The sequence below is a fragment of the Pomacea canaliculata genome, linkage group LG3 (assembly GCF_003073045.1).
Source record: "Pomacea canaliculata isolate SZHN2017 linkage group LG3, ASM307304v1, whole genome shotgun sequence".
In the NCBI taxonomy this organism is placed as follows: Eukaryota; Metazoa; Mollusca; class Gastropoda; order Architaenioglossa; family Ampullariidae; genus Pomacea; species Pomacea canaliculata.
In genome coordinates, this window is record NC_037592.1 from 26,172,166 (window position 1) to 26,186,435 (window position 14,270).

The window sequence follows — 14,270 nt, forward strand, 5'->3', positions numbered from 1 at the left end:
TTTTATTTTCCTGTTTTTATTCCTGATTAATTGATTTCATATTTTAACAGAAATGAATGTGGGAAATCAATGGACCAAGGGGGCATTACTTTTCCTCATGGACACTTATGCTGAACATAAGGAACAATTTGCAATTCCAACTTGAAAATAGAGGTATGGAAGAGGATTGCTTTGGAAATGGCAGCCTCAGGATGCCACTTTGCTCCAGCAGCACTTGAGAAAAAAATGGAGCAATATGAAAATATGGTGAGTTCCTACAAAATCATTGGGCTTTCTGTCTTAGAGTGCAACATTTTTCCATAGATCTGAGAAACAAAACATCACAGGTTTTTAAGGTTGTGCAAGTTCTTATTTATTTGTTACCACAATTCATTCATTTAACCTGTAAACAAGACCCCACCAGTATCAACCAAGCTTTAGTAGAGATTTTTTGGTAGCCGTGTGAAATTAGTCTGGATACATAATGATATGTAAGCATGTTTGGTACTTGTATCCCAACAGGTACAAAGCTATAGTAGATTTCAACAAGAAAACGGGCCAGGGAAGATCACGATGGAATTTCTATTCCAGAATGGCTGAAATCTTGGAAGGAGACCCTTCGTTCATCTCACCACTGACATCATCATCACTGGGGAGTGTAAAAGGTGAGTGAACCATTTATAACATAAATAAGCAAGTAAAGCATAATTTTAGTATAGCCATATTTAGTAAAACATTTGACAGTTCAAGTATTAATTGTTTAATGCTTCTTTTCCTACAGGTATTTGGGGAGGGTAGTGACAAAAGTCTGTTCTGCCACAAAGAGATGAGTCTAGATATGTAAAAAGCTGTTAGGAACTCTTTGTATTCATGCACTGTTCCAGCAAGAGCAGTTACCATGGGCATACAGGCTAGACATATTTGGGTTTTCCATGCCCATATATTGGTCATAATTCATTAATATTTATTTTTCAGTAAACACTCTCTCCGAGATCTCCAATACCCAGCAATGTGCCACCCCTACAAAGAAGCAAGAACAGCAAGGAATGTCTCAGGAGACTCCTCACCTCTCCCAGTATCGGTTATTAGTACGACCCTACTGAATAAAGGATATTGTCACTGTCTTGATTTTAGTACTAAATAAAAAAACTTACACGCCCTTACAAATGTCTTTTTTTTTTTCACTGTGACTTTTAAAAACCAAAAAATCCTGATTTACCTGATAATCATGTACACAATGAAGCACACTTGTTTCTACCATGGATTAGTAAAATCAAATGAAAATTTATTATATGATAAACACATTACATGATAATCAAATGAGAAATTATAACTGGAAAAGTGTTGCATCAAAGCTAAACACAAAAAGTGACACTCTAGTTCATTTGAAAAGCACAGAACATGACATGCATCTGGTGACAAAGCAAATTATTAAGGATGGTGACAGGAATTAAACACACGCACACTCCTCAATTTACACGAATAAAAACAAATCATAGTGGTGATGCAAATGCAAGAGATATGTATAAAAAAATTCAAATTATGCAATGGAAATAATAAAGGTTGCTGGGAGAGAACTGTACACAGTGATGAAAAAATACACAGCCATATGGTGTATGACAATACTTTGCTGCTGCTGTGTCAACTTCAGTATGTAGACAACATATAAGCACACCAATCATAAATATAAATGCACATATCATATAATATATGCACATGGTGGACAACTTATTAATGATGGTGACACAAAGACATGTAGACCTCAATTTGCATGGGGAAAGAAATTATGGGTGTTGATACAAATGCAAGCGATATTTATGCAAAATATTCAAATTATATAATGAAATAATAAATGCTGGTGGAAGAGAAAAGCAGACACTGATGATGGATGCTTTGCTATAGACGTGGTATGGCAAATATAGGTGAATATATTCTGGAGGGTGATTTTGGTGCCAGTAACCACAAGATGGCAAGCAACTTTGTTCTATTGTTGAGCCACGTTGCTGTGGCAGATGAGGCTCAATCCAAGCCTGGAGAGCCTGAAAAATTTCACAAAAGATCTCTATGAAAGTTTGTGTTTATTGTGTGTGTGAGCATTATTATAGATATGTGTAGTGGATACATTTATGCATATATATATATCTTGGACGTTCACATTCCTTAAAATTGATTTTGGCATTTATATTTATATTTCATTAAGTTTTTTACATTTTACTTTATTTTATTATGTTAACTTACATCAAAGGCGTCCGGCAACATTCGAAGTGAGATTTAAACTGGTATGTCGAGTATCCTGGAACGATGACTTCGACGAAACCGATCATGTGGGCATTGGAATTTTCATTATTGTCCTGATTTACTTTCAGTGGACAGGTGGGCCGCAAGCTCGATATTTATTTGCGACGGCTTGGCTACAGCACGGCGGGGTGTAGCTTGCAAAACAAAGACTTCACTCAAACCTCGCCTTAAGTCGGCCATCTTGAAACTCTGGCTTCCGGCTACACTGCGTTGCACAGGGACCGCTAGCTTTCGCTAACCGCTAGATTCGCTAGGCTAGCTTCGCTCGATTCGCTACGTGCTATGCAACACGCCACTGGAGATTGGTGTACCCTCCCTCGGATGTTGTAAAGGTGTAAAAATTGTTGCGTACAATTTAATGCAACCCGTCCTGAAGCAAAGCCATGGCGGTGATTGCAGATGACTCGGGAAAGGAGATTAAGTCTGTTCAAGACGTTCTGAAAACGGAAGGCAATGACGAGCTTAAATTCGGTTTGCTTATTGGACTGATCAAAGTAAACCAGGTGTCAAGTAAGGATGTCGTCGACACAGTGTTGCACTTGGTAAGTTTGCTTCTTAAGCACAAATACAATCATAGTGCTATGGCAGTTAATTGTATGTGTACTAATGATTTCGATGGATGGAGGATATAGAGATTGCATGCATATTCCATGCAGAGTCTGGCCAAATGTCACTGGACCATAATGCTTATCGATTTCACCATGGTGCAACGTAAACGCTGATGATAGTTCCCAAACACGAGATCTACCACTAGAGAAATAACACTATACTTTAAAAAAATTCCTTACGTGTTTTGGCTGTCAGCCCGTCAGAAATTTGCTAACGGAATAATTTTAGACTATTGACATGAGGACGAGAAACGAAGTCATCAATATTTAATCTAATCAAGTTTTACAACGGATGATGCCTGCATCTTGAGTAGCAGCATTGCTATATGGAACCACTGCTTAAATGTATTTGATGGAATTTAACATTAGTGAATGATTTAGCAGTAAAGAATGAGAGAAAGTTCCTTACATTTAAACGTGTGTGTGTGTGTTCTCTCGCGCGTTCATGCTATGAATTTATGTTTGTATAACTTATGTTTGTTATTTTCTTGTGTGAGCATGTCTTTGTGCCTCTGAAATGTTACATCATGGCTGTTTATACATTGAGATACTTTTTTCATTCACCTTTAAAATAACTGACATGTTGCAGCTTGTTGGGGGAGAATTTGACATTGAAAATAATTTCATCATTCAAAATCCCAAGAATATCCTTCACATGTTGAAGCTGCTGGAAGTTTGCCCTCACACTCTGCAGGTAATTTTGATGAAAACACATAATATTCATCATTATCATTGTTGCCATCATCACAGTGTCCAATATTACTATCAAAAGTACTAATAGTCATTTAGAAGATTCTCAAGGGAGAAAAAAGATTTATGCAGTGATGTGGGGGTTCCACTTCAATTTCTGTTTGCTGATTTCTTGATATTATTTTCCCTAAATGATGACATAGGATTCCGTTTACAGTTTGTTAAATTATCAGTTGTAGTTTATAATGTGGTATGATGGACCTGCATATCAATCTACTTAGATCTACACACACAACTTTTACATTCTAATGTAGACATTTATTTTTTAAGTCTTAACTGTCCTTGATTAAAATAAAAAATGTATACATGTTTATGTCATTCTAGTTTTGTGAAACAAACCTTAAAGGAAGAAGAAATTATGTACAAAAAAGTTTAGAATAATCTGCAAAATTATCCTTCAGCAAAACAAAAATGAGATTGTTATGAACTTTCAACAGCTATCAAATTCTTTGTATTTTGGAAAATTTCGTTTTCATCAGAATTCGCAAGATTTCATGAGTTGCAAATCCATTGCTTTTTATAAAGGATTATAATTATTTCAAAAAGGCAAATGGGACATTATCTTTTGGTTTCACAAGGACCGATAGATTAATTGTCCATGTGCATGTAGTTTTGCTTCTGACAGTAATCTATGTATTCTTTTACCTGACAGTCCACCTGTGAAAAGTAGAAGGTACAATGGAGGAGATGCTATCAGGTATAATGAACAGCATAATTATTTTTTTTTAACAGGCAGAAATATGGAGTGTCTTTACAGCCATGCTGAAAAAAAGCAGGAGAAATCTTGCAGCATGCACAGATGTTGGATTAATTGGCCTTGCACTGAAAATGTTGGGTAATGCAGAGGATATGGCAGCAGGTAATTAAGTTATGTGTTCAGGCTTTTGGTGCTTTAAGTTATATAGCATCTTTGTAAGGGATTGCTGTGTGTGCATATGTGTTTGTACATGTGCAAAATGAATTTGCAGGTCTCTATGTTATGAGTAAATAAGACTATAAAATTGTAAGATTTCTTAATGCCAGTGAAAAATAATATTCCTTCAAGCAAAGTTTTTCATTGTTGGTCTGCATTGCATATTTATTTTTTTAATCTCTCATAGAGTTTAGCCTTCCTTGCTCAGCTACCTAAATAAATTACCACATATGAAATTCATTTGAGAGATGGAAAGGGTGGGGAGAAATTCCAGCAAATAAAAAAGATTTCGTTGATTTGAAATTGATAACTTTCTTTGTGCATTTCACTTTGTCTAAATTATGAAAACTAAATCTTTGTGCAGCTTATTATATTTTTTAAAGCTTAACTGAGCATCTGTAACAGTTATCTCTCATCACACAAGTTGTAAATTACATGGTTTTTCAAAAATTATGCTTTGGTTAAAACTATTTTTTTTTCAGTTTGCAGCTAATTAGTTTTCAATATTTTGTCAAAGATTTCTATAGGACTGCTTTTATTATTTTTGTTTTTTGCCAGTCTTCCTTTTCATGTAAAGCAAAGTTGCTTTGTTTTTACAAGAATAAAAGATATCGCAGTAAACCATTAAAACAATCTGCAGCTACTGTTGGGTAAATGTTAAGGATAAAGGATAATGAGGCATACCATAAAACTGGGCAATATTCTAAATTGTTCACATGTCATTTGCACATAACCCTTATTAACAGTACAGAGTTGTATAGGTGGATTACTGTCTGCTGAGACCAACACTTAGCCCCTTGCGAAGTTCTTCGCTGTAAGTCTCAGTGAGCCGTAACAATAAATGTGACTAAACTGGAAGCTTTGTACAAACCTGCCTTGTTTTAGTAGTTAATCTGAAATGTGAATAAACTGGAAGCTTCGTACGCACCTACCTTGTTTTAGTTGTTAACTGGAAAAAATCATCTGCAAGCAGTCCAGTAATACAAGTTCGTGGTCTATTTCTAAAGCAGACTCAAAATAAGAGTGTATGTGATGGGGATGGGGGATTTAAAGAATGACCCAATATTTTTGGTGACTAGATAAGTTTTCAAGGAGAGAGAAAAATATCAGAACGATGCAAAAAATTGCAAGCTTAGTTATTGCCTTTGATATAAACATGATTGTCTAAAATAATGATATAAGCATAGTAAAGGTTCAGTTGTCTTTCATATCACACACTATCTGTTTTAGCACTTTGCATGTATCTTCTACAAACTGCTACTTCTTCTGCATCTTTATTTGACAATGTTAGTGCCTTTAATAAGCATAGCTATCTGCTGATCTGGTACTGATTATTCTATACACTAGTCCATGAAGTATAGCTCAGATTTCAAAGTTGTCTTTGTGTTCTGGCCTACAAAAAATGCACTGAACTGGGAATAGAATACAAAGTTGTTTTTGCTTTTTGTTGTTTCTTTTTTTTTTTTTTTTGATAGGGTAAGGGTGGGTGTGTGGTGGTGGTGGTGGTTGGGAGTCATTTTTGATCAGACCAGTAACAAATGAGAGAATTTTATTTTTTTTTATTTGTTATTAGTGTGAAAACAAACACTTGCATGAAACACATTTTTAATTTAGTGCTGGTATGTTTATTTGTACATTATTGGTCATGTTATTTTGCATATTATCTACTTATTTATATCTCTTCTTTCTGTAATTTTTAGACAAGGTTTGCACGACAGAGTCTCGTGTTTATGCATGTAGGTTTTATACTTTTTATATTTGATCCTTTTTTCCTAGATGTTTTTAGTCCAAAATTTTTTTTCATTCAGCCAGTACTTTAAAGCAAATTGTAGGGGCTTTTTGGTTTAGTGTGGTTGATGGGTGTTTTTTGCTTCTTCTTTCTGAGTAAAACTTGATGGATTGACTAGTCTTGATGGTGCTGGTTGGGATGGCTAATTTTTTTCTCTCAGTGTTTTCTTCACATAGTGTCTGGGACTGGGAATCTTAGTTTTATTTTTTTAAAGTTCTTTTTGATTTGGTCAAGTCACTGTCAGGGTATGTGTTACACCCCATTCCCCACTTTCCTACCCCTATGAAAAACTCAAAAAGACTCACTATGCATGACTTAATCTTTTTTTTTGACAGTTTTTCACATTTTCATTCCTCCCATTCTGCATGATTAGGCTTTGATGTCAAGCTATGAGACACGTAAAGCTGTAAGGAGAGCATGTGTCAAATATTGATGCATTACAAGTCACACAAATAATATGTCCATCTTGTTGGGGAAATGCATTTTTTAGACTTCTTGTTTCATCTGTTCTTAGTAAATTCATTATTCCTACACCTGATATCCATTTATGTTTAAGAATTTACCTGATGAGATTTAAAGAAAATTTATAATCCTCATTCAACATTCCATGATTTCCTCTATTGTGCTTTCTGCTCTGACTATTGTCTGCCCCATCTGGTCATGCTGACTGGCCCTAAAGATGCCCAGTCTGTCTTCAGTAAGAATCTGCAACTTTCTGCTTGCATTTCTTGTGGATTGGTCCTTTTTGCCCTTAATTATTGTCTGAAACATTTTAGATGTATACAGAAGCCTTTATGAATTATTTTACTCATGTAAGATTTGCACTCAATTCTCCAAATAACTATTGGTTGTGATCACATTTATATGGATACTGTTGAATAGCAGAGCTTGCATTTCTGTTTGTATCAGTGCATCATGCAAGTTGATGCTTTGTTGCATATCATGATAATTATTGTATATTTTATATATTTCAGACTTTGCATGTTGTAATGATCAGAATGTTGTGTGTCACCCACCTTTGCTTGGACAAAGCAAAAAAAGTAATAATAAAAAGCATTTGACGCGAAAAAAATTTACTAGAGTTAAAACATTTTTAGTTGGTATTAACATTTTAAAAATGACCATCCTACTTCAGGTACCATTTTGTTGACTGTCAGTGTGGAGCACAACTTTGTCATGTACATTTCTATTTTTAATATTAAAAACAGATGTTTCCTTTATATATGTTAGTTAATAAGTGCCTTGAATGAAAGCATTTAAACTAGTTACGTAGTTCAAAGGAAAAAATAAGTAAAGAAGGTGGCGTAAAAATATTGGTACAAAAGAATTATTTTCTTAAGGGAATATGCTATACTTTTTTATGTAAGTATTGGTATCACAAAGTTTCTTTTTTGACAACTATCCATCAGTTTAAGTGTATGTGCATGGAAAATTCTTTTATATATTTATATTTTTTATTTGCTTTGTATTTTAAATTGTTTAAGACCAGTCATACAGACTGCACAGCTATAGCTTCAGATAATATCAACAAAATGACTAAAAGTTTACAATATCAACGTAAAAATATTAACAGTAGCATCTTTGTATATGTGTGTGTCCCCATCCCAGGTGCCTCTGTGTGTTAAAGTGTGAGTTTGAGAGTAGTGACAGACTTTTTATTATGTTTGATGTGTGATGCATGTATTTCTGGTCCAGGTGAGATGTATGTTAGGGTAACTGTGTGTTTGTATGTGTGCATGGTCACATAAGGTGTGCATGCATAAGCAAGTTCAGCATGTTTAAGTAGATATGGTGGTGGATGTGACTGCATGTGCACTCATGCTTGTATGAGCCAGGGCATGCAGGCCTGCCTCTGCATTATTCTTCTAAATACCACAAAACAGTTGATCCCCTTTCTTGTAATGTTGAGCATGATGTGTCTCTTGGCCTTTTCATAGTTAAAAATGCAGTTATTATGTGGCGATTATGATTGCCAGTTTCTCAGATTAAGCTCCAAGTTTTCATGTTTATTTAATCAATAATTTTAATCAGTAATGTAAAATGACATTTTAATAAAGTTGCTTTTAGCAGACTATTTAATAAATTAAGAAGTTTTTTGAATTGTCGGGCTTAAAATTGTTTGCCAGTAGTGTGTTTCTTTAATGATACACACTGGTTTTATTGATCTCGATAATTTAGTCCATAAGGCGGGCCTTTAATGCTGCAAAAAGGATTTTGTTGAAATGTGGAAATGAGTGGAGAGAGCTGTCTGTTCATGGTACTGCTGCTGCTTCTCTTCTAACTTAAAAAAAAAGGGAGAAATTATTACTCTCTGAATTACAAAGATGCATTTATGCATATAGAATTCAACCATACACACTACATTTCAGTGTTAGATGAATGTGGTTAATCTATCAAATTTGTATCTAAGTTTTTTTCAAAAGTCAGCAAGACCCCACTTACTCTGTTGTAATCATATCAACCAAGTGGAGTTGCATTCACTGTAAACTGGAATAGTGAGAGAATGGGTTCTTAAAGACCGACTGGAAGGAAACATTATTCTTTGTCATGACCAGGCATAATTCATTATGCAACATTCTTATATGCAACATTCTTATATGCACAGAAAATCACATCCATGACACTGATGGTACATAGATCATACATGTGCTCCCAGTTCTCCTATAGGCTGTAGTCTTGATGACAGAAATGCATCCACCTAAAATGCTATCATGGATTTGAGTTAAGCTTGCATATGTCAAATAGGATTAAGTTATTTGCTCTCACATTTTTGAAGTAATATCTTGTAAAGAACTAAATTTTTTCATTTGAGAAAAATGTACTAATCAGCATCTTCTGCTTGGAAAGTGGTCAGAACACAAGCACTTTTGGTGTCACTTGATGTAATGGCAGTACCAAAGAACATATGTGCTTTAAAGCTGATATCTTACATTTGATACATTCAGTGACTGATGACATGCCCCATTTACTTATATTATAAAAAAAAACCCACTAAAACATTTCCAGGTAAAATGATACATTTGTATATGTTAACATAAACATAATTGCTTGTTTCTCTTACATTGGAACCTTTGTCTGCCATGGACTAGAGTTAAAAAATTATGAAAACATTCACGTCTTGTCCTTCAAAAGCTTGTTTTTTTCCCACCTCCAGACTTAATTGTCGAGATGCTGGGAATTTTAGCAAGCTACAGCATCACTGTCAAGGAGCTGCGAGCTCTGTTTGCTTTTCTCAAAGCAAAGGATGGAAAATGGGTAAGTAAGCCAGAGTATTTAAATGCTTGTATGAAGTATGTCCAAAAAGTATGTCCTGTTCTCACAAAGCAGATCTCTTGTGGATTGACTGTTTGTGGTCTGGCAGTCTAAACCAGTGGTTCTCAAAGTATTTCGAACCGCGGACCACTTTACTTAAGTAAAAAATATGGTGGACCACCAAGGCCTAAAAATCACTCTGTACTATGAATTTCAAATTTAAATTGCCGCATTTGTTTCATTACAATTCAAAACTAAATGTCCTTTTGTGACAGTAGTATAGTAATACGTTGACATAAAACTACGTACTTAACTGAAGTTTTCTACAAGCCTATCTGGCGATTTAAACATCACTTTGCTGACATATGACGACTGTCAGCCGCGGACCACCTGACTTATGCCCACGGACCAGTGGTCCATGGACCACACTTTGAGAAACACTGGTCTAAACAACGTTCACAGAGGTTTGAGATATTTTTATTTTAAAAGAGGCCAGCTTGTTTAAATAAGCTTCTAGTATGATTATTATCCAAGGGACAGTTTTTAACAAAACACTGAAGGAAAGACACCTCACCCCTTCCCCCAAGAATATATGTACTTTACATATCTAAGACCAAGAGGATATAATATACTTAATGATGGATTATCTGTTTGAAGTTTCATGTTACTTACAACTATTTATAGCCACAGATCTGACTTAAAACTCTTTTGCTTTTGTGCACATCATTATAATTTAGAAGACAGAAGTGAAAATCTCAGTAACCATACTATATTAATCTGCTGTTGAAATTTTGATAAGATCTAAATCTAGAAACAGCATTATCACTGGATGTAATATTACTAATAATTCACTTTACCATGTAAAGAGGTTGGTTGAATCTGACTGTTTCTGTCACAGAGGTTAACCACATATAAGAACTGTGACAGTCAACCACAGTAATTTGTCAGTGGGACATTTTGGGACTTGTGCTGTATTTGTACATCATTTTAATTTTCAATGCTGATGTCGTGTGTATGTCTGGCTTCAGTCATCTCCTTAAAAGAAAATGAAAGAAAACTTATAAATACCATCAACACATATCATACAGTGGTGAAAATGTCAGCAGATTATTTGTTAAGATGTAAGGGGATTAGTCTAGCAGCACCCCTCTCTCAAGCATGAAATTAAAAGTATTCAGCCTCTTTCGTCTGCCAGTCTGGTTTCATTCATCTTCAGCAGTCTCCTCTCAACCCAAGGAAGGATGCAAAAAGTATTCAGCCCTTCTTTCCTACAGTCAACCAGTCCTGAGATTCAGATTAGGTAGCACCAGCTCACCTATACACTTCCCTGCCTTTTTGTGAAATAATCAGATGACAGCATTGCTAGCTAGTACAAACAAGAACTGCTAATAGTTGACAGCTCCCTTACCAGAGCTTTCACCACATTAGGGAGGACTGCTCCTGTGGCTGTGGTTTTAAGTGCGTTGCTCTGGCGACCTATCTTATTGATTTTGATGGAAATCCTGTTCTATCATTCTCACCATTTGTATTCCCCCCACCTCAACTCCATATCTGTTACAGTTTTCTAGCACATGGCCAACTCCCACACAGTTATCATCTGAAAAGAAAAATTTAATGGCTTATATTTTTTTATGTTGGCTTTTCTGTTAGTTCTGCTGGGAGGCAGCAGTGTTGAAAATGCTGCAGTTTGTACAGCAAAAAATACCTTCATCTATCCATTCACCACCTGCATATATCACTGACATAATGACATAGGTATATCTTGGATAAACTGACTAGCCATAATTTTAGAGCTTCCTGGTGCAAGATTTAAAAGCATAAGTTACCAGTCATTTGTATTTTGTTCAAATTTGAGCATTAGTACCTTAAAGGTAACTAGAGACTGGTAGATTGAAAGAAGATCTAGCTCATCACAAGGGAAGGTCTTAATGAATAGTCAGGTTCTTTATGTTTCATTTGTGTGAAAGTTAGGTCAAAGTAAAAAGAGATTAAAACAACTAAAAAGTGGTTACATAGGTTTAAGATTTTGAAAAATTGATGAGCTTATTGCAGTTTATTCTTTTATCTTTAAGTTTGAAACCAACATGCTATGCATGATTTTGGAGTATAAATATAATGTTCCGTAAAAGGTTTGTGGACAAAAATGTAATTTGATTTCTTTTACCTTCAAGTTCTGAATTTGTATTTCACTTAACAAATGTTCATTATAATCATGAGCTCATTATATCATTTGCAGCTGATTGCTTTTAACTTAAAGAAATTATAACCTATTGCATGTATTATGTGAGATCAATAATTCAGAAAATGTAGGGATCATATCATGAATGTTGTCATGAATCATCCCCACCACATCTTCTTTCTGGACAGAAATATGAGGGTATTCACTTACATTTGTAATTGTGGCCTCTTTGTTGCTTGTTTTCTGGCATTGCACATGCACACACACACACTTTTTCATTGCCATGCTAGGACCAAGTAGACTTTACATATGGCATGTGCTATGTTATCAGTCTTTCTACACTGTTTTCAGTGATAAATCAGTATCATGAAGACTGTTCTTCTGTCTTTTCCTGCAGTCTTTCATAAATCTGGAATTTTCAAAATCAAAGGATAGAATAAAGACAAAATATAAATAGTACTGTACTGAGACTGATGTTGTCAGCAGGAAGTCAGGGCTAAGAGTAGTTTTATATACAACAACACTTACTGTGAGTGACATTTGAGGGTCTGTGTGCCTGAACCAGGCTTAGAATCATGATTCTGAAGGTCACCTAAAATATCAAGTGCACTCAACCCAGCAACACTGATCATCACTTCTGTCAGCATAATATTGTTAAAGATAGTTATATGTCAGTGACTTTTTATCAGACTGCACTATACATGATACCATGAAACAAAGTCAGTGTCTTTTGCAGTCCATATACATTGCCTAAAAACACATCACAATAGTGGTGTTTATCAGATTACCTTGAATTTGTTGGAGGTTTTTTTTGCTCTCTCTCTCCTCCATGAAGAGTCTTTAGAAAGAAATTGAGTTACAAAAGAAAGCCTGAACAGATACAAATGTGCATGCATATATATGGCTGCACACACATTCTCAACCTGCAACATGCGCACATGCATTTAAACAGATTTTTGTGGTTATCTTGGTAAAGAAGTAGAAGTAACTACTCTGTAACAAATACCACCACAAGCTTAATGACAAAGTAGACGATACTCAGAGTAGTTATTTCCTAACATATGTCACCACTTTTTCAGACTACTCATCATTATTCTTAAGAGAAAATAAAAATTCTTTGTTGTCAGCCTCGACACTCAGTGAAGCTGATTTCAGTTCTTCGACAGATGCCTCAGCGTCAGGGACCTGATGAGTTCTTCAGTTTTCCAGGGAAAAAAGGATCGGTAAACATAAAACACATATTTGTCAAACCTTTTACTGACTGCAAGCAAGAAGTAAAAATGCACTTAAGGGGATGTGTTTCCGTGTTTTGGTTCGCCCTTTGAGTCTAATGCACATTTTCCATCCTTCTCTGCTATGTTTCTGTACAATGCTGGAAGGATTCTTCTGGGATGCCCCTCACCTCTGTCACTATTGCTTTCCTTTGTTGTTTGGGATTGTGACACCAGTCCCATTACGTTTCATACACTTATATATTTTCACATTAAATGGCACTTTTTTCTTCTTTCAATAATTTTCTAGAAGCTGATAATTTTGAAGGTGGACAACTAACAGATAATACCATATCTGTATATTTGTGTAGCATATTGCACTACCACCAATCAAGACATGGCCTGCACAGAATGGATGGACTTTTTCTTGTTGGCTGCGATTGGACCCAGTGACTGGCGCAAGTGTAGAACGAGAGAAACCCTACATCTATTGGTGGGTAAAAGTGTCTTTGCTTATCCTATTGTAAAATAATTTTGAGTTTCCCTTTTCAAAGAAATCTGAAAGAAAATTCACAAAATATGTTTTCTTTCATTTTTTGTCTCCTGGCGTGTTGACATTTTCTGAAGTAAGGGAATAATTAGGTATATTAAAGTATATATTATACTTTAGTATATTTTAATTATGATTATTGAAATACTGCTTGTCTTGATGTCCATATAATTTAATTTCTGGTGGTATTTGAAAGCTGATTTCATAGAGCAGCAAATTTTCAGAAATTCAATTTATTACAATCTGCTAATATTGGAAATAATCATCATGCATGCAGCTTCCGGACCAGCAAAGGAATTGGCTATTCAGCCCACTTTGTAGGAGAGGCTCTTGTCATCACATCCATGAAGGTCAAGGGCAAGGGGTTTCAGCACTGTGTGAAATACGAATTTCAACCACGCAGGGTAACTAAGTCGACATTTCATGTTTTTCAAAAGTTCCTGAGTGGCTGAGTGCTAGCTTCAGTCTGTGTGGCTGCACATGCTTTTTCTGCCTGTCCAAAATTATTCCATTAAAACTAAAAGAGGAAATTTAATTTTTGAATTTCTCTTTGAAGTTTTCCCACATAGAGGTCTGCAGATCAACTTTGACTCATAATTCCTTTTGTGATAGGGATGTGCTTAGTTGTACATGACAAGGCAAGAGCAGAATGAAACTGCATTTACAAAAAAGGTTACTTCCCACCCCTTGAAGCTTTGTGGAGTATCGTTTCATAAAGTTTGTAATGCAAGTTTGAGAATG

At 35.3% G+C, this 14,270-nt stretch overlaps 1 protein-coding gene across 1 annotated transcript in view; it reads left to right on the forward strand.

The window, feature by feature from the left end:
- LOC112559238 (neurobeachin-like) overlaps positions 1-14,270 on the forward strand; it is a 172,766-nt gene that overhangs the window by 888 nt on the left and 157,608 nt on the right. Inside the window, 7 exon segments of the mRNA XM_025230304.1 lie at positions 2,573-2,819; positions 3,475-3,579; positions 4,368-4,494; positions 9,492-9,592; positions 12,896-12,991; positions 13,351-13,472; positions 13,807-13,933. Of these exon segments, the coding sequence (XP_025086089.1) occupies positions 2,661-2,819; positions 3,475-3,579; positions 4,368-4,494; positions 9,492-9,592; positions 12,896-12,991; positions 13,351-13,472; positions 13,807-13,933 (837 nt within the window). The 5' untranslated portion in view covers positions 2,573-2,660.